General features: G+C 43.4%; 1 protein-coding gene across 1 annotated transcript; it reads left to right on the top strand.

The window, feature by feature from the left end:
- The first annotated feature begins 470 nt into the window (after window positions 1–470).
- Window positions 471–20,023, top strand: LOC126235177 (serine/threonine-protein phosphatase 6 regulatory ankyrin repeat subunit A-like). Its single transcript, XM_049943907.1, has 2 exons — window positions 471–522; window positions 18,890–20,023. Exon 2 carries the CDS (start codon window positions 18,902–18,904, stop codon window positions 20,021–20,023), a length of 1,122 nt encoding a protein of 373 aa, XP_049799864.1. The 5' UTR covers window positions 471–522; window positions 18,890–18,901.
- Window positions 20,024–20,404: the final 381 nt, after the last annotated feature.

Here is a 20,404-nt window from a genome sequence, read left to right as displayed (position 1 = left end):
GTTCTTCTTCTGTATAGCATTAAAAATATTGGTCCAGAAAACCGAGTAATTGTGAAGTGTACTGCAAATAGTAAGCACAACAATAAACTTAACTTTCCCCAGACTGAAGTGTTACTCGTATTATAGCGTTCCTTAGTAGCAATGTAATTAATTTCGACTAATACAGTTTTAGGAAAGCTATAACTTCTTTCGCGAGAAGCTGAACCAATTCCACACAAGGAGGGAAGATTTTTTAAAAGCAAAAGAAACAGTTATAACGAAGAGTAAACAACAGTCTCTATTTTATTTCATGGAATAAACAAGAACGTGCACTGTGCGCTCAATCTGGTGATGGCGATCCTCACATTATTAATTTCATAATCAGCAACGTATCCTACACTGATCGCTTAATTCTACTGGCTGCCGCCTCCGAGTTCCAGATCTTATCTTATTCAGCGATATCTTATCTGAGGTAAACCGCATAAGAGTGTAGCAGGCACGGCAGAAATACCTGTCACATGGAGCGCGTGACAAGGGAACGATGTGAGTATGAAGTATTAATTACAGCACTGCCACACTCGCAGCATTTCATTTTTCATCCATTTATCGTGTTTCGCAGGTACTTGTACCATTAAAATTTAAGAGTGACGAATGCAGAGCTGTCAGAGAATACATGAGTGAACATTCATTTCCTACTACTTCTGCTTTCTGTGGCATCAGTATTGCTAATCTGATTATGTGATGTTAATCAAAGTTGACAGCCTTAGTCCCTTACTCTGTTTCTACACGGTTTGACTAAAAACGCATTCTTGCTTCCTTGGAACGTCAACTGTTTTGAAATAGGAGGATACTTTCGCAGTTATGCTCCTTAGTTACGATTAACCGTCTTAACCACCTCTATATATTTATGGCTATCCCCGTATGCACTGCATCAATGTAGTTTTTCGAACAGTATTTCCCGCGGTATTAGTGGAGATCAGAAACCGCAGGATCGGGATATTCAGAAAAAACACGTGACTAAGAATACTCTTCTAATACGTTATTAATTACTGCGTTGTCATAATTGCTTACATTACTGGTGTCGGGAGACTTGTGAACAGTTTTTACATCAGACAAGCCGGTCGCGGTAGGCAGTCAGACATGCAATACTACATCTGCTCCTAACCGTGCTGGCCGGCCGATGTGGCCGAGCGGTTCTAGGCTCTTCAGTCTGGAACCGCGCGACCGCTACGGTCGCAGCTTCGAATCCTGCCTCTGGCATGACTGTGTGTGATGTCCTTATGTTATTTAGGTTTAAGTAGTTCTAACTTCTAGGGGACTGATGACCTCAGCAGTTAAGTCCCATAGCGCTCAGAGCCATTTGAACCATCTGAACTCCCTTCCTTCCACTTATGGTCAGAGCAGGTGGACACAGGTTCACAATACATTTTACCTGAACTAGGCGACAGTCCGTCGCGAAGGTGACCAATTGTCGGAAAGTGGGTGGAGGAAGCCATTTAAGAGAGAGACTTCTATAATCTGAACTTTCGTGCAACGTGTGGGAAGGTCATAAAACTCCGAGGAATCTCATGTTAGAAGCTGGGACAATACGGACAGAGCGGCGGGCGCACGTGTTTAGTGGACTTCCTCTGACGCCAGGAGGTCGCTAGGTTCTTTTAGCGAGAGGCGACTGTCTGGAAAGGTGAACAGCCTTCTTTCAAAAATCGAAAATGGGCGGCCTGGAAAGATTAGATCTCTCCATAAATTAGAGACTGTGCTCCCACCTTGGTAGACGCTCTTTCCTGAAATATGGGTATGCTTACTGTCAGAACGACGCCTATCTATTCTAAAATACTTTTTTATTCAGGCAAGAGAGATTCTGAGGCGCTTATTGGTTCCTCTCAGGATATACAAAGCAGAGGCTTGCTCCTCCAGCGTGGGAGCCCCATTGCTATACATGGATTTGGCTATCAGGCCAACATAACAATCAAGAGGGGAGACAGGATAGTTTGATTGGTTTGCACAATGTGGAGCCTGTTTCGTTTTTGTTAATTCGGCCCCTGTACCGAGGCTTGGTGGGAAGTGGTTGTGATTCTTTGCCTTCTTTGTCTTCTGGTCATCCTCTGGTGGAGAACTTCAGATCTTTCCCTCGTAGATGAGACTTGTGGCCTGTAACTTGTGGTGGACTTAGAGCCAGTGGCGGGTTCCATCTGAACTGAGAATAGGACGGCATACCGTCTAGGACATATCGTGCGTCATGAGCATGAACTTATTCGTCCTGAGTCGGCCTTCTGACGTTTGACAATTCCAGGACACCATCGTACCTGTGACTCAAATTGGTTTGGCCACACCAGCGAACGGGTGTACCTCACACTGCAAGCTGTCGGGATTTCAGCGCTCTGATAGGGAAGTATCCTGCGTTCTAATAATCAGAACGCCAATCTATGTAATTTGCAAATTATCGTGGATGTGTCAGAACATTATAGCAGTCACAGCGCGCTGCTCCTCGCCCACAGTGCGCCGTTTTCTGCTGCCGCCTGGATCAAGGTGAAAGAGTAAGGTACTGCTGCACCGGTGTATGATTGTTAAACGATATTCACAGCCCCCTGTTTCTGGTGAACCACACTTTCTGGGGTACTTTGTTGTAGTTGATTCCATTTTAATGGAAGTGGGCGTCAGACTGCGTTATAAAAAGGATTAATTCGGGGAGAATTTGTTCAGCTTCAAACCCAATGAATGGTTTACCGATCAAGCATCAACCCTTTTCTGATTTGTGCTTGTTATTTTTTTTGTAAGATTTATCAGCTTGGTGTAGTTATGAAAGGATTAATAAAAACGGTCATTATTTTTTGTAAAATCAAATATGCCAATGCTATCATTCATACTCCCTCAACTACTGATTGTTTTTATTCCATTTTGGTGGTACATGGGTACACCAGCAATTCAAGGTTTAATCTTATTAAATTAGTTAATTTGATTATTAATTTGAGTTCAGAAAGTGATCGCATACATAGGTAACAAAAGTGCCATGAGTAAATTCACGAATTTCATATGTAAAAGTTAAGGGTGTAGATGACTATTTGAAGGTTATTGAGAAGACGATACTCTGTGTAATTTAGCATCACTCGGACATATATTTGTGATAAAAGCAAGCGATGGCTTGCAGCTTAGCCCCCGTAAAATACATATTTTGCTTCAACATACATGTAAGTCATTTTTTTAATAATGAAAGCTTAGCCTCTGCGATATGTATGCCTAAATTTTCAATTGTAGCCTATTTTTCCCCTTTTCCCGGAATATTTCTCTTAAGTAACTGTGTCAGTTTTTCAGGAATAACAAAATGTATGACAAATTGAATGTATGTCTTCTTTGATCATGTGCTTCATTTTAGTTTTTAATTTAATTTTGAGATATTCGAAGTGATACAGAAGTCTATACCATGCATTATGATATAACAATACTTAGACAGTTTCAGGTTCCATGTATCGTTTGCACTTAAATCGTAATGATGTGGAATTTGTAAATCTGCCTCCATGCTGAAAATTTATTACTTTTTTTGTTTATCAGTTAAAGACAGACAGATATTAGAAATTCCTACCCACCACCATTTATACATTATATTAATAGATACTTTTCTGCGGAGTAGGAGGAGTTGCCAATGTGAAACATTTTCAGTTTAGTTTCAAATTTTAGTTTGCTGTCTGTCAAGCATTTTATATCACAGGGTAAGTGATCAAAACTTTCGGTTGCAGCATTGTGACCCATTGTTTGTATTACTGTCAACCCTAATGCCACGTAATGAATGTTACTGTTTAGAATTATGTACATCATTGTTCCTGTTGAAGTGCAGAGGATTCTTTACATCAAACTCCAAGCGGGAATAACTTTACTGTGAAAAGGTAGATTGCTACTCACACGCCGAACACCAGGCTGGCACGACAAAAAGTGTTCACCTAAGTTTTCGGCCAGAAACCTTCTTCAGAAAGGAAGATCTGTATGCCAGTATCTGAAGCAAGCTTCCCAAATTTGAAAAATCCTCTCCATTTCTTTAGTAGGTCATCCCTATAGCTACAGATTATAAATATCCGAACTTGCGTGATACCGGATTTGTAGTATACCTGTGGTGCGTTTTGTTTTATAGAAAAGACGGCATATATGAGTACACTATTACTGACAGGCTTTACAATTTCTTGAGACTTTTTAATATTCTTGTTAGTCCTATACTTGGTAGTGATGCCTCTAGAGTGACATGAAAAAAAAAAGTGCTTGTGGTTTCTGATTTATTTTTAGTAGTCATTTCTACCAGTTTCAGAAAGAATATGATTACATTTGCGATCACTAACACTGTCTGTCCCAAAGGTGTTTAGCGAAAAAGTGAATCTTGTGTGTCAACAGCATCGGGCTACCCTCGCTATACGGATTGACCGTTGTCAAATCCTGCACTGAAGCACAGAAATACTTTCAATCTTATGAAAATTATAGCACAGAGGTTTTACCTTCTATGACACGAGGACATTGTAACTGAAATGACTCATACCTTTTATTCAACTGCACTCTTGAAATAAATTCACACTTATAATTTATAACGGCTGAGCTCATTTAGTTACCTATTGCGTTTGATATTCATTATTCATATCATACAATAAAAATACTGCCTCTGAATAGAGAGGGAGCGCTTCGTGATATTCGGGCGGCTTCCATAAAAGCACTCAATCATGTGTATTGCTTGTTATTAAACAATGATAATGTGAAATTTCGATATTATAGACTATAACACAAGGGAAAATCCACTAACGATTTCGGCTAGTGTGTTTCTTTTTTCGAGGTTCGTTCGTATACAGAAAGTGTACACCAGTGGCGTACTAATGTTAGCTTCCTACCAATCCTCACTACTGGATTAACGTGGGAAAGATTCGGAGTAGAAAATTTAGCGATGTTCCTAACATTCGTAAATGCAGAAGATGAGAAATCTACACGAGAGCCATAACGCCCCACTCCAACTTTTTTTTAAAAAAAGAAACCTTTGAAGCTTCTGACGTTACACGTTTTTTCAGAAGGAAAAAAATGGTTCAAATGGCTCTGAGCACTATGGGACTTAACATCTATGGTCATCAGGCCCCTAGAACTTAGAACTACTTAAACCTAACTAACCTAAGGACATCACACAACACCCAGTTATCACGAGGCAGAGTAAATCCCTGACCCCGCCGGGAATCGAACCCGGGAACCCGGGCGCGGGAAGCGAGAACGCTACCGCACGACCACGAGTTGCGGACAAAATGCTTTCAGAAAGAATAAATCAAAAGTGTAGAGCATCACAGTTAAATAAATACCACCTGCAACAGAACCTATCAGAGGATGGTATGAAAGTACCCAGTACAGTACATAGATACATGCTTAACACAGCACCAATTGCTTTCCTGTACCGCCTAAAGTTTTCTTCTGTATTAGTTTATTGCTTTCAGTTTTGACCATTTTTATGTATTGCTCCTTGAAAGTCTTTTCTGTCAACGATGCTTATCTTTGGTCAATGATACCCACTTATTTTTGTATTAATTTTACTCTTTCGATAATCCTTATTTGGCTGTGGGAAATGTAGTTTTGTCGTTTGTTTCAAAAAAATTGTTCAAACGGCTCTAAGAACTAAGGGAATTAACATCTGAAGTCATCAGTCTCCCAGACTTAGAACTTATTACATCTCTTTAAAAAAATATAATGTAACTATTTTATGTTGAGGAAACACTCTCCTAGTAAATTTGTTTGTCCTTTGATTTATCGTGATCTGTTACTGATTTTTAGTGAAGCTAGTTTTACGTTTAGCTTTCAAAAAAATACAAAAGAGATATAATAAGCAAAATAATGAATTTCGTAGGTTGCCAATTACGTATTGTATCTGGTTTTACCGAGCGCCAGGCTCCCTACAAATTACTGTAAATGCAATAGCGTAGTGTTACTCAGCTCTGAAATTATTACTATCACAGAAAATAGACAAGTTTTGATAAAATTATTTCACTGGATTACTTCAATTAATCTCACTGAATATTTTTACATAATTTCTTCCGCTCCCGCTATCAGACATTGTGCTGTGAAAAAATATTTTTAAATGTACCGCGTAATGGCGGCTAATTGTTAACAATCAGAGATCACCGTTACTCGCACCGCAGCAGCTGGAAACATGCTAAATAATTTTCATTAAATATTCTTTTCATAAGATAAATGTGGCGTAGGTTCTTGAAATAACACACGGAGATCACTATATACTAATATATTCTTACTAGGACACAGTTTACACGATTAAATATTTGCAATTACGTTACGACAGAAACAAGTGATAGTGCAGTACAATAGCTTGCGTACCTTATTCCAGCTAACACCGGAACGAACAGAACAAAACAGACTAGACAGAAGAATGAACATTCCATTGTGCTTTATACTCTTACAGAGATGATAATACTTCTTTTAATTACTTACACATTATAATCTCATACACTAAAAATAATGTCTTTTCTGCATTTATCGATATATATTGTATATTTTTACAGTTAAATCAATGATAAATCATTGTTTGCAATTCATTTTGAGTCACATACAGTCATTTTTATTTATGTTTCACCTCGATAAGGGTGAACATTGCAAAAGGGACACTACAAACTTCTTAAGTCTAAGTAACCGAAGGACATCGCACACATCCATGCCCGAGGCAGAATTCGAACCTGCGACCGTAGCAGCGGCGCGGTTCCGGGCTGAAGCGCCTAGAACCGCTCGGCCACAATGGCCAGCCAGTCGTTTGTTTCTTAATTGGCCCCTAGACGGTCAATAATACAGGACAATAATATTGTGTAATATTATTGACGTTCTCCCTATGGTGCCCATTGAAACTGTGCAAAAATTGTGTTTCGGAATGTTGGCGATAAAGACGCTGCTGCAGTGGTAATTGCTCTACTTTGTTGGAATCAGTAAGAATGTGGTTGAGAAATTAGGTCAAGAAGCGTCAGAGAGATCACTCAAGAAAACTTATTGAGAGAATTGAGGTTGAACTAATAAATAAGGAAAAGAAAAATCTATCTTATTACTGGAAATGTTTGTCAATATGCATAGGCGTCCCGATAGATAGGCACTTGCATCTCCCTTACCGATACCTCTTCGAATATGGCGTACGAAATTTTTGATTCATTATAAATTTCTTATACACTTCTAGAAGTGATTTTCCATGACTCCACTAAACCTTTCCTTTAGCCAAATGTAGCACCACGTGGCTGATCTCAAACAAAACTATGGCTTTAGCAGCTGCTGTATAGCCGTTTTTTGTTGTTTCAAGAGCGCTACCAAAATAACATACGTGTAACGAATGTTGAGTGGATAACCATCAGTTCTCTGTGATATGTTTTTTGTGTCGCCTATAAAATTTAATTCTTGGGGCATGATACGTCCCAAGACTGACTAAGTCATTTGCATCAAAACTAGAAATTTTAGATTCTTGCACTCCCTCCTCCACCGGGATTAAATTTCAGTGGACCTCAAATTCCCATGATCAAAAAAGGTAATACGAAGCGTGTTATTTAAGTAAGGTCCGTTTTGTTGTATATACTAGCAGTTCTCGCGAATACCGCAACGAGCGCGTGCGTCGTGTACCGGCATGCCTCGGGAACAACTGCGCTCAGTTTCAGGTCTGTAGCTAACCTGTACGGGTCTGTTCTGTGCTTCGAAAATGTTTGACTATCAACTTGCCGCCGCGTGTGAGGTTCGCTCAGTGATACGGTTTTTGTCAGCAACGAACCTGTCTGCTGCAGAAATTCATCGACAGATTTGCGAAGTGTAAGGTGATACTGTTATGAGTGAAAGCAAAGTGCGTAGGTGGGTACGAGAATTCAAAGATGGCCGTGTCAACGCCCATGATGAGGACTGCTCCGGTCGCCCGTCTCTGACTACAGACGATTTGGTGGCTTCAGTTGAAGCGAGGATTCGCGAGAACAGGCGCTTCACAATAACAGGTCTTCTTAACGAATTTCCTGACGTGTCGAGATCAGTGATTTACATTGTTTCTAAACACCCAAATTTTAGGAAACTGTGCTCCCATTGGGTCCCAAAACTCCTAACAGAGGACCATAAAAACCAAAGATTTGGGTGTGCGATGAAGTTCTTGACCCGTTATCACGAGGAAGGTGACGGCTTCTTGAGTCAGATCGCAGCTGCAGACGAAACATGAGTTTCGCTTATCACACCCAAATCGAAGCAACAGAGCATGGAATGGAGACACACACACTCGCCTGTAAAGGTGAATGCCAAACAGACTCTGTCCCAGCGCAAAATCAAGGCGTCGGTGTTTTGGGATAGGCATAGTGTTTTGTTGGTCGACTTCATGCAACGAGGAACCACTATCAATGCAGAAGAATCCGGCCAAACCCTGAGAAAGCTATGCAGAGCGGTTCAAAACGAAAGATGAAGCATGATGACAAAGGGAACTGTCCTTCTCCATGACAATGCAAGACCTCACACTGCAGGCCAGACCCTCGATTTATTGGACAGTTTTGGCTGGGAAGTTTTAGACCACTCACTCTACAGTCCTGATCTTGCGGCGAGCGATTACCGTGTGTTCCTCCACCTTAAACAACAGCTCAGTGGCAACCGTTACAATGATGACGACGGCGTGAAAACGGCAGTGAACTCTTGGTTATTGGAGTGGGCGGCAAGTTTTTATGAAGAGGTTATTTTAAAATTGGTTGAGAGGTATGATACATTTTTTGAACAAACTTGGCAACTATTTCGAAAAACAAAGTGAAGTATGTACTTTCTGAAAATAAATTTACTTTTTTGACATAACCTTTCGTTGTGTACTTATGTTCAAACGGACCTTATTTAAAAAACACGCCTCATACTACAATGAGAGATGTCATTCCACCAAGTCACTGTTTACCTATTATGCTACAATACCTTACCGCTGGTAATTCTTTCGAGGACATACAATTTATACATGCACTTTCACTTTAAAGTATTTGATACATGGTTATGGAAACGTGTCATGCAATAATACATGCATTAAAGGATTTTTTTGGTTAGATAATGTATACACTCACATAAATAGCTTTGTATACTTATATTCATGATTTTGCATTAATATGTTTTTTAAATTTCGTCCTTCGTGGCCTTTCCCCGCAGCTTCTTAGCAACAACTCACACCATGCTCGGAATTTCTGTTTTTATACTCATATGACGTAACTTCTCACAATGCCAGCTATTATTTATATTTCTTTGCACTCTAAACATAACGGTATTTCGTCTTGTTTTGAACTCATGTTCAATACCATATCAACAACGAACATGAACACAGTGATATTCATAGCCCGCAGCACGCGATGGTCTGGCAAGGATATTGTCAATACTGCCCACAGACGGCACAATATTTCCGGAGAGCGCAAAATAATTCAAACGTTTTTGATGTTCTCAGTGTTATTGCGCAGCCTCTCAATCACATCCCTAGACGTTTAGTATTTTAGCGCTTCAGGAAAAATTGTGCAATACTATTGACCGTTTAGGGGACGCTTAAGTCGTAACAGCTATAGACCTTAAAATATCGACTGGGTTGTTGCAATACACCTGTTAATACTTCTGTGTGCATTTCTCTATCTTGGTCGCTATTATATTCGGAAACAGTTTAAGGACATTAATGAAAAGTGATGGAATTTTTACATTATTTCAGAAATTACAATTGTTGTTCCATTGCTTCTTTTATAGTAAAAGCTATAGTACTCGTTTTATTCTCAGACGTTTTAAAGTTATGTCTTTTACATATAAGCTTCACTTATTCATAACAATGGAAGAGATACAACAGTAGTCATAAAGCCTTCTCCAGAGAATAGAGTTCGACATACGGCAAGCATGACCCACATTGCAAAAGGGGCAAGTTGATCATTACGCAATTTTATTTATTGGCGAATACTAAAACTTGCAATTTTTTCTTATTGACATGTTTCAGCCTCAAATCATGCTGGTGGTATCGTTACCGGTTTCTTCTTGTTACCAAATCATCATAATATGAAATGTTAAAAAAAAGGCGTATAAAGTACTAGGAAACTGAATTACAAATCTGACTTGCAACTGTAGGCAACTATACGTACCACCATACGTTACGTATTAACTTGTCGACTAGAATGGGTAGGAGAAGCATTTACAGTGTAAACGTAACTGCGATATGATTGTTCGTACTGAAGGCTTTCATTTTACACAGTTCGTCTAATTAAGACTTGATAATAAGCCGGAACAGCTAATGATATATCCTGTGCCACCTGAGTCGGGAACGTATAACAACAAACATTACACAGTGGTCACTGTGCGTCCCTAAGGCAATATGCTGATATGTGTAAACTAAAACATGGGCTTACCTGCACGCTCTTTTTTCTGAAAACATGCTCTAAGCGGTGAAAGGCGCTGCAGTCATGGACTGTGCGGCTGGTTCCGACGGAGGTTCGAGTCGTCTCTCAGGCATGGGTGTGTGTGTTTTTCCTTAGGATAATTTAGGTTAAGTAGTGTGTAAGCTTAGGGACTGATGACCTTAGCAGTTAAATCCCATAAGATTTCACACATTTGAATATTTTTGAACATGCTCTAAGACAAAAAAAAAAAAAAAAAAGAAGGAGCACACCGCGAAAACGAATTATCCGAATGGGACGGAAATCAGTAGATGTGGTGTACACGTACAGACGAACAAATGATTACATTTTCAGGAAAAAAATTGGATGATTTATTCAAAAGAAAGAGCTTCACAAACTGGTCAAGTCAATAAAGGCGTTATGCAAGTAGTTATTCGTCTTAGCTAATGGAGTTATTAGATGTAATCCTGAGAGATGTACCGAATTCTGTCCAATTGTCACGTTAGATCGTCAAAATCCCGAGTGTTTGTAGAGCTCTCCCCATAACGCTACAAACGTTCTCAATTGTGGAGAGATCCGGAGACCTTGCTGGCCAAAGTAGGATTTGGCAAGCACGAAGACAAGCAGTAGGAACTCTCGCTATGTGCGGGCGGGTATTATTTTACTAAAATGGAAGCCCAGGACGGCCTGCCATGAAGGGCAACAAACCGTGACGCAGAATATCGTCGACTTACCGCTGTGCAGTACGGATGTCGCGGATGTAGACCAAAGGCGTTCTGCTGCGAAAATAAGTGGCACAGGAAGCCTTCACTCCTGGTTGTCGGGCCGTATGGCTGGCGACATAGTCAGGCTTGCATCCCACCGCTGTCCGTGGCGACTTCGGGCATGTCTACGGACTGGAATCTCATTGACTGGAGTAGAATAGCCTTCAGTGGTGAGTCCTGCTTCGAACTGAGCGCCGATGACCAGTGAAAGGAATAGCATATGTGGCAGCAAGCTCGTACACTACTGGCCATTAAAATTGCTACACCAAGAAAAATGCAGATGAGAAACGGGTATTCATTGGACAGATATTACCCAGAACAACCACCTCTGGCCGCTACGGTCGCAGGTTCGAATCCTGCCTCGGGCATGGATTGTGTGATGTCCTTAGGATAGTTAGGTTTAAGTAGTACTAAGTTCTAGGGGACTGATGACCTTAGAAGTTAAGTCCCATAGTGCTCAGAGCCATTTGAACCAATTGAACCAACCACTTCTGGCCGTAATAACGGCCGTGATACACCTGGGCATTCAGTCAAACAGAGCTTGGATGGCGTGTACAGGTACAGCTGCCCATGCAGCTTCAACAACATACCACAGTTCATCAAGAGTAGCGACTGACGTATTGTGACAAGCCAGTTGCTCGGCCACCATTGACCAGACGTTTCCAGTTGGTGAGAGATCTGGAGAATGTGCTGGCCAGGGCAGCAGTCGAACATTTTCTGTATCCAGAAAGGCCCGTACAGGACTTGCAACATGCGGTCGTGCATTATCCTGCTGAAATGTAAGGTTTCGCAGGGATCGAATGAAGGGTAGAGCCACGGGTCGTAGCACATCTGAAATGTAACGCCCACTATTCAAAGTGTCGTCAATGCGAACAATAGGTGACCGACACGTGTAACCAGTGGCACCCCACACCATCATGCCGGGTGATACGCCAGTATGGCGCTGAGGAATACACGCTTCCAATGTGCGTTCACCGCGATGTCGCCCAACACGGATGCGACCATCATGATGCTGTAAACAGAAACTGGATTCATCCGAAAAAATGACGTTTTGCCATTCGGGCACCCACGTTCGTCGTTGAGTACACCATCGCAGGCGCTCCTGTCTGTGATGCAGCGTCAAGGTAACCGCAGCCATGGTCTCAGAGCTGATTGTCCATGCTGCTGCAAACGTCGTCGAATTCTTCGTGCAGATGGTTGTTGTCTTACAAACGTCCCCATCTGTTTACTCAGGGATCGAGACGTGGCTGCACGATCCGTTACAGCCATGCAGATAAGATCCCTGTCATCTCGACTGCTAGTGAAACGAGGCCGTTGGGATCCAGCATGGCGTTCCGTATTACCCCACTGAAGCCCCCGATTCCATATTCTGCTAACAGTCATTGGATCTCGACCAACGGGAGCAGAAATGTCGCGATACGATAAACCGTAATCGTGATAGGCTACAATCCGACCTTTATCAAAGTCGGAAACGTGATGGTACGCATTTCTCCTCCTTACACGAGGCATCACAACAACGTGTCACCAGGCAACGCCGGCCAACTGCTGTTTGTGTATAAGAAATCGGTTGGAAGCTTTCCTCATGTCAGCACGTTGTAGGTGTCGCCATCGGCGCCAACATTGTGTGAATGCTCTGAAAAGCTAATCATCTGCGTATCACCGCATCTTCTTCCTGTCGGTTAAATTTCGCGTCTGTAGCACGTCATCTTCGTGGTGTAGCAATTTTAATGGCCATTAGTGTAATACGTTCGGTTTTCAGCAGTTCGAAAGTCTGTCAAAGACGGCAATAACTTGGGCACTGTTATCTTTGTCCCACTGAATATAATACCGCGAACGGAGCGCACTCGCTCTTGCGGAAACCATATTCAATCCTTTCTCCAAAAAGACCATAATAGTCGATCATAAAACGTGTTCCATAATTCTTCAAGAGACTTAAACCAACTATATGGGGCCGGCCGAAGTGGCCGTGCGGTTAAAGGCGCTGCAGCCTGGAACCGCAAGACCGCTACGGTCGCAGGTTCGAATCCTGCCTCGGGCATGGATGTTTGTGATGTCCTTAGGTTAGTTAGGTTTAACTAGTTCTAAGTTCTAGGGGACTAATGACCTCAGCAGTTGAGTCCCATAGTGCTCAGAGCCATTTGAACCATTTTGAACCAACTATATGGGTCAATAACGATGTGCATACTTGTGAAGCTTCTCCTTGTAAAGGGTAACGAATTCAGCATTGCTCCTCACCTTGCAAGTGGGAGTGCACACTGACTGTCGTGATCAGTAGACGCGCAATCTCAGGGCACGTGTGGAGAGAGCTGAGCTGTAGTGGTGAGGGTTGCGGACAGACTCTGTAGGGGAACAGCCGAGCGCTGCACGGAAGTTCTGTTCTAAGGTAACACCTACACTCACATTTCTTGTAAATATTAAGTGAAGCCCATCCAAAGCCACACTTGCATGGTGACCAATCAAAAAGATCTGCTGTCACCTCTGCTTCGATTAGTATCTAGAAATATTTCCAGTGAAATTGCAACCAAAGCAGTGATTTATTTTCAGCTGGCTTTTTAACCATCTATGACTTTCGGAGAAGCATCATGAATGGCGAATTTTGAGTAAAACCTGCGTTTCTCTTATTGGCATGTTAAAATTATCTTTCTTTGTTAAAAAAAACCGCGCAATTTACACAGTGTCAACTCACTGACAAGTGCAGACATAATTACGAGAAAATTCTGAAATTGTGGCTGATTTATTGAATGAAGAACTGAGAAAATGTAAGTTCAATAGCTTATGAAAAATCACACCCTCTGTACAAAAATAAACTTATATTGCCTTCACTTCTGCTGTTGCAAAAGCCACAACATTTTTCGTTTCACCAGCTATCGAAGGCCCTTAAAAATTACATCCTTTCATCGTAAAAGTCTAAAGTTAGTGGAATAACATGGAAGATAATGAAGTTTTTCATAATAACCATATGACAAAATACTCTCCTCTTTGTGTGCTATCATTTGCCAAAGTCTCATTTCGATATGGCAAAATATGAGGAATGGCTTGTATATTTCGTTCTGGCCGTATCATTGGCGCGTGCGATGTCAAATGAGTATGCTACATCACATCAACTTTCTCGAGACTTCTGACAGATAGAGACCTCCACCCAAGCCTAAAGAAAAATTCTGTATCTTAGCTAAATTTAATATGGAGCAACATATTATGTAATATGCACCACACGCAAAAACATAGCGACCGCTATTTTTCATTGCAAACGTTTTCAAATTTCATGCAATGTCTTGTTTAAATGGGCCAACGGCCTTGCCGCAATGGTAACACCGGTTCCCGTCAGATCAACGAAGTTAAGCACTTGGACGGGTAACCATCTGGCCTGTTGAGCGCTCTTGGAAAGCGGGGTGCACTCAGCCCTTGTGAGGCAAATTGAGGAGCTAGATTGAGATGTAGCGGCCCCGGTCTCGGAAAGTGACATACGGCAGAGAGAGTGATGTGCCGGCCACATACCCCTCCAGAACTGCATCCAGTGACGCCTGTAGGCTGAAGATGACACGGCGGCCGATCGGTGCTGTTAGGCCTTCATGGCCTGTTCGGGAGGAGTTTCGTTTTCGTCTTGTTTAAATACAAATATCACAACAACTTCGACCACTAAGTAAATGACGGACACGTTGTAACAAAAGTTGACATATAAAGCTATGAGTAAAGCAAAAATTAATTTTTTACCTATTAGTTTCCGTAAAATCTTTTGAGAAAAATTGCAGGACATGCGCTTCGATTTTGTCATCGCAGAGTGTGGCCAACTGGCCCAAAGCTGGCTAACAATGTCCGCCTCCCCTTCCGAACAAACAAATGAACTTGTCAGTGCTTCAGACGAAAACTGGTTACTGCACATCTGCCACTTATACTGTGTGTACTCTCTCTACTGTCTGTAGCATCTCAGAAGTAAATGGAGCATGACAACGCTATTTTGACCTAGCTTCCAGTAATGCGCTCCTGACGGTTCGTTGTTACACTCTGCCTGTAACCTCTGCCCACATTTCAGCCGATGCCATCCATCTATTTGTCAGAGACAGTAGAAAAATCGTTCGACTCTTTCGTGGTGTATTCGTTGTGGAAGAACTTGTGCCTGCTTTGCTGTCCTCAGAACATCAAGCCACCACTCATTCTGCAGTTATTCCACTACAGACAACTTTCTCTGTGGTCTGTTGATATGAGACTTCCATGTTCCTCATGCAAAATTGTTGCCTTCACCTAAAAAATTCCAGTAACGTTAGACACACGCAATAACCATTTCCTTAGATATTACTGAGAACGTACCATGTGTAACAAAACTACTTGGGTGAGTGACTACTGTATTGTAATGTCTGAATAATGATGTACGTTGTAAGATTCTTTTTACTGTTGGCATCATTTCAATTGGCAAGCCTGTTACAAATTTGACACTGTAAATTTGTGCCGAACTTAAGTAGAAAACTTTTTGTAGTATAAGTGACAGGAGAACTAGATAAATCCTGCTGTCTAATTGCATCAGTGGTCATTTTTGTTACGTGGGCCTTAGAGTGTAGTATAAGGCATATTTCTGCGCCTAACGTTTGATATCCTAATGATAAAGACTTCATCAGAACCTATTAAGAATCTGGAAGTAGTTTTAAATTTAAATTTAAATTTAGCAAGAAGGTTTATGTGTTTCCATGCAACAATCGAGTCGTAACATAACAGACCGAATTAAGGAAAACCAACGACATATAACTGCTGACGATAGGTGGAAATTTGTGGACGACTGGTATTCCAATTCGGATTTCCTGCTTAACGCGAGCCACTCCCCTTGACTATCTCAGCTATCTAGGCATGCTGCTCATCCGATCCAGATTCTCCCCCCTCCCCCCCCCCACCCCCGTCCAGCACAGGTAGCGCTCCTGTCAATTCTTGTGCTGGCAGCTCCGCCTGAATCCCTCAGAAGTTCGGACGTAACGTGCATTCGTACTGAAACAATCGTAAGAGCCGTCACTTTCATAAACATGAAGATGTACATACACACACACACGCACACACACACACACACACACACACACATACACACACACCAGTGTGTGTGGTGTCTGTCCTATCTGACACGTCCGACAGAAGAGAAACCATGCATACATGTACAGGGTGTTCGGAAATTCTCGTTATAGACATCTAGCGCTTGTAGAAGGGAGTGAATACATAACCCATATCCGGAAACGTCAACCAACGACGCTACAGAGCGTCAAAGTTATAGGCTCCAGCGCCTGTAAATATTTGCATCTATAGGGTTACCCAATGATGATGTTACAAACTTTCTAGTGTGATAGAGAAGGATAAATGTATCAGTATGAGGTAATAGTCCCTGAAACGGAAACGAACGAGGCGAAAGTTATTATCGAGAACCGTTCTGATATCTCTGACGGTGGAATACATTTACCGTTACTGTTGTTGCTGAGACTGTAGGGAGGCAACTTTCACAGGTGGTAGTATGGACCAGAACAAGAAAAAATGTCCAGTAAACATGGCTCTAAAATGCGTATCCTAAGAGCTATGAGCACTTGTTCAGTAGAAGAGGTGTGTTTCACAGTAGCGAAGATGAGCAAGTGCTCATAGCTCCTCAGGCATACATTTTAGAGCCCATGTTTACTGGATTTTTTCCTGTTTTTATCCATACTACCACCTCCGAAAGTCTCCTCTCACACAATCTCAGCAGCAACAGTACCAGTACATATATTCCACTGTCAGAGGTATCAGAACGGTTTTCGCTTGAAACTTTCGACTCATTCGTTTGCGGTACAGAGACCCTTCACCAAATATTGATACATTTATCCTGCTCCATCATCGTAGAAAGTTTTTAGCATCAACACGGGATCACCCTGCATACAAATTGAATCACCTAAAACTTGCACAGCAAATATTGCGGAAATGGAAAGCGCTATTAATGTGCAGTTTTCGCAGAATGGATTGGCAGTCAGAGACTCGTATTGTTAGCCAATCAACAGATTGTAATAATACTTAGAAAGTAATTTTGTGCAAATATACACTTTATTAAATGGAACAATGTCTATTACCAGTAGCAAATGAAAATCACCTGTGGTAGCACACAGTGGACAACACCAGAAGTGCATACAGTAGTTATGTTGATTCTGACTAGTAACGAGACAACTAAACATCACAAGTTGGATTAAAAATGGCCAGCAGCAGCGGAAATATATGCTTGCACACGGTATGGAATGGCTGCTACATACATCGTAGTTTTTCAGTGGAGATGTGGGAGCAGGCTGCAATAATACGTCGTTGCATATCGTCGCGTGTAGATGGTATGTCTTTGTAGGTAGCTTTCCCCACAGAAAAAAACTCTACACACATCAAACCCTGGGAATGGGTTGGCCGAGGTAGAGGTCCTTTCCTTCCAGTCCAACGATTTGGAAGCAATTAGTGAAGACATGCTGTAGTACTTCGTGCAATATGGGCTGAACAGTCATGATACTGGTACCACAGGTTCCTCGTAGTCTACAGAGAAACGTCTTCTAGCATCTGTGGAAGATGATCTGTTAGGAGACTGATACTTGTGCGCGTTCAGTGTTCCGTCTATGACAAATGGGCCTATGAGCTGATGGTTCACTATCCCACGCTACACATTTACACTCCATGGACGCAGATGTTCCACCTGATGAAGCCAACGGGGATTGTCACCAGATCAATAGTGCTTGTTTGAGCGGTTTACATGGTCCTGATTGGTAAATGTGATTTCATCACTAAACAAGATACATGATACATCTGGAGTATTCTGTCTTGACGCCCACATACTGAAGTTAACATGGATCTGGTAATCGTTTCCTTGAAATTCTTGATGGAGAGAAATGTGACTGGGATGGAACCTATGTCAATGAAGATAGCATTGGACACTTGACTGATTCATGCCGCTTCCTCATGCGATATGCGAGGGCACTAACATGCGGATCAACTGCAACAGCAGTTAAAACATTAACTTACCCCTCTTCTGTCGTCACTTGATTTCTTCTGTTACGCTGTTTAGGTGTTACACTACGACTTTCACGTAACTGGCTGAAGAACATGATAAATAACTGCCCAGATGGTCGACGTTGTTTGGTATATCTTGCCACACACTCCATAGAAGAACGAACTGCATTCTTGCTATACTCTTCATCATCAGCACGTCGGCTTTTGCTGCACTGGTAAATCCCATCGTTTACTGACGACCTACTGGTTAGACTGTCACACACTAACTAACCAACAAGTCGCAATGCTCTCAAGAAATACAGAAGCCCCTAAGTATTATTACAATGTGTTTCTTGGCTAACAATACCAGCCCCTGATGGCAATCCATTCTGTTAAAACCGTATATCAGTAACACTTCCCATTTCCGCAATATTTGCTGTGCAATTTTTAGACGATTCATCCTCTATACATACATTTAATGGATCCGGTGACTATAAGTTTGACGCTGTGACGTTGGATGATATTTTCGGACACTGATTCCTATTCAAAACATTATGTACTCAGTCCACTCTACAAGCCCTAGCAGTTTCTAATGGGGATTTCCCAGCACCCTGTATGTGTGTATATTTTCATCACACCGCCTGCTGAGACTGCAACTTGCTGAAATTTTTCCAGTTAAAGACTACTATGTCTTTATAGCCTGTGACGATGTGTCAAGCATTAGGAGACGAAACGTTAGGCGCAGACATATAACTTAGACTACAGTCTTAGGCCCGTGCAATAAAACTGCCACGGACGGAAATACTGGCCTTCATTGTGTGTTATGTAATTTTATGCTGTCAGGAAGACTCGCAAATGAAAATGACCCAGAAGGACCCGATGGTGGAAGACGTACTGCAGTGGACGCCACTGCGGTTTGCTGAGGAGACGAACGCCTGGTATTGGGTGGATTTGTTGCTGCAGGCTGGTGTACCACAACAGGATCTGACAATTACGAAGACGAAACTCCGCAACGAAGAAAGTGCCGCCCAAATAATGAGGGCAGCTTGCGAGTCGGGGTACGTATCCCTTCTGAACTTCGCACTGTCTGTGCACCCGTCGCTGATGGAGGCGATGCTGGACTCGTACGGCTCGACGGCGCTGCACGTGGCGGCTTCGAACCGGCGCAACGCGGCCGTCAGGATCCTGCTGGGGGCCGGGGCCGACGTGGAGGCCACCGACCTGCGGGGGCGGACGGCGCTGCACGCTGCTGCCGAGACCGACGCCATAGCGTCCATCCACGTGCTCCTCGAGCACGGCGCCAACGTCTGCGCCAAGGACTGCGACGGAAAGACGGCCACTCACCTGGCCCAGGAGTGCGGCCATGCGGCCGCCAACAGCACCCTCCAACTGAGTGGCTGCATGCAGTGGTCCATATACAAAGTTATCTTCGCGGCCGAGGCGGGCAACGTGGAAGCCGTCCGCCAGATGCTGCCGACCGTGAAGACGGTGGTGAAGCCGGGCGAGTGGCCACACCTGCACTGGGCGACGCTCAACGGCAGCGCGACGGTGGTGCGCACTCTGCTGGCCGCGGGCCTCGACCCCAACGGCAGCGACCGGCACGGCAACACCGCGCTGCACGTGGCGGCGGCGCGCGGCCGGCCCGCCACCACGGCGGCGCTCGTCGACGCCGGCGCCGACCTGGACGCGGCCGACTCGAGCGGCTCGACGGCGCTGCACTACGCGGTGCGCACCGACAACGTGCCGGTGGCGCGGCTGCTGCTGGCGGCGGGGGCCGTGCCGGACCCGCGCGACGACCAGGGCCAGACGCCGCTGCACCGCGCCGTCGCCAGGGGCTCCGCCGCCGCCGTCGCGGCGCTGCTGCGCGCTGGCGGCAGCCCCGACGTCGCCGACGCCGCCGGCCGGACGCCCGCCGACCTCGCGCGCCAGCTCGGCTACAAGGACGTCCTCAGGTGCCTGCGGCTCGCGCCGCACTGACCGAGTGCGCGATCTTCCACCTCTTGTCTACAGAAATAAACGAGGCGTTGCACACACGGATGAAGATGTTCTTCACCTCCCTTCCCTATCCACCACTGGACTGTATGATCCATTGTGGTTTCTGTTCACCTACTGCTTGATCTAGAAAGATATCTTCTTCCTAAGTAATCGTGCTTTGGACATCCACTGTATATAGTGAATCAGTTTCTGTGATCTACAAAAATTTGTTCTACATTCACATCTATACTGTGCAATCCACCACACTACGTGTACCACCATTACTGAGCGAGGTGGCGCAGTGGCTAGCACACTGGACTCGCAATAGGGAGGACGACGGTTCAATCCCATGTCTGGCCATCCTTATTTAGGTTTTCTGTGATT

Source organism: Schistocerca nitens, chromosome 2, assembly GCF_023898315.1.
Source record: "Schistocerca nitens isolate TAMUIC-IGC-003100 chromosome 2, iqSchNite1.1, whole genome shotgun sequence".
Taxonomy (NCBI): domain Eukaryota; kingdom Metazoa; phylum Arthropoda; class Insecta; order Orthoptera; family Acrididae; genus Schistocerca; species Schistocerca nitens.
The sequence above is the reverse complement of the archived record's forward strand: the minus strand, read 5'-3'. Positions and strand labels throughout refer to the sequence as shown.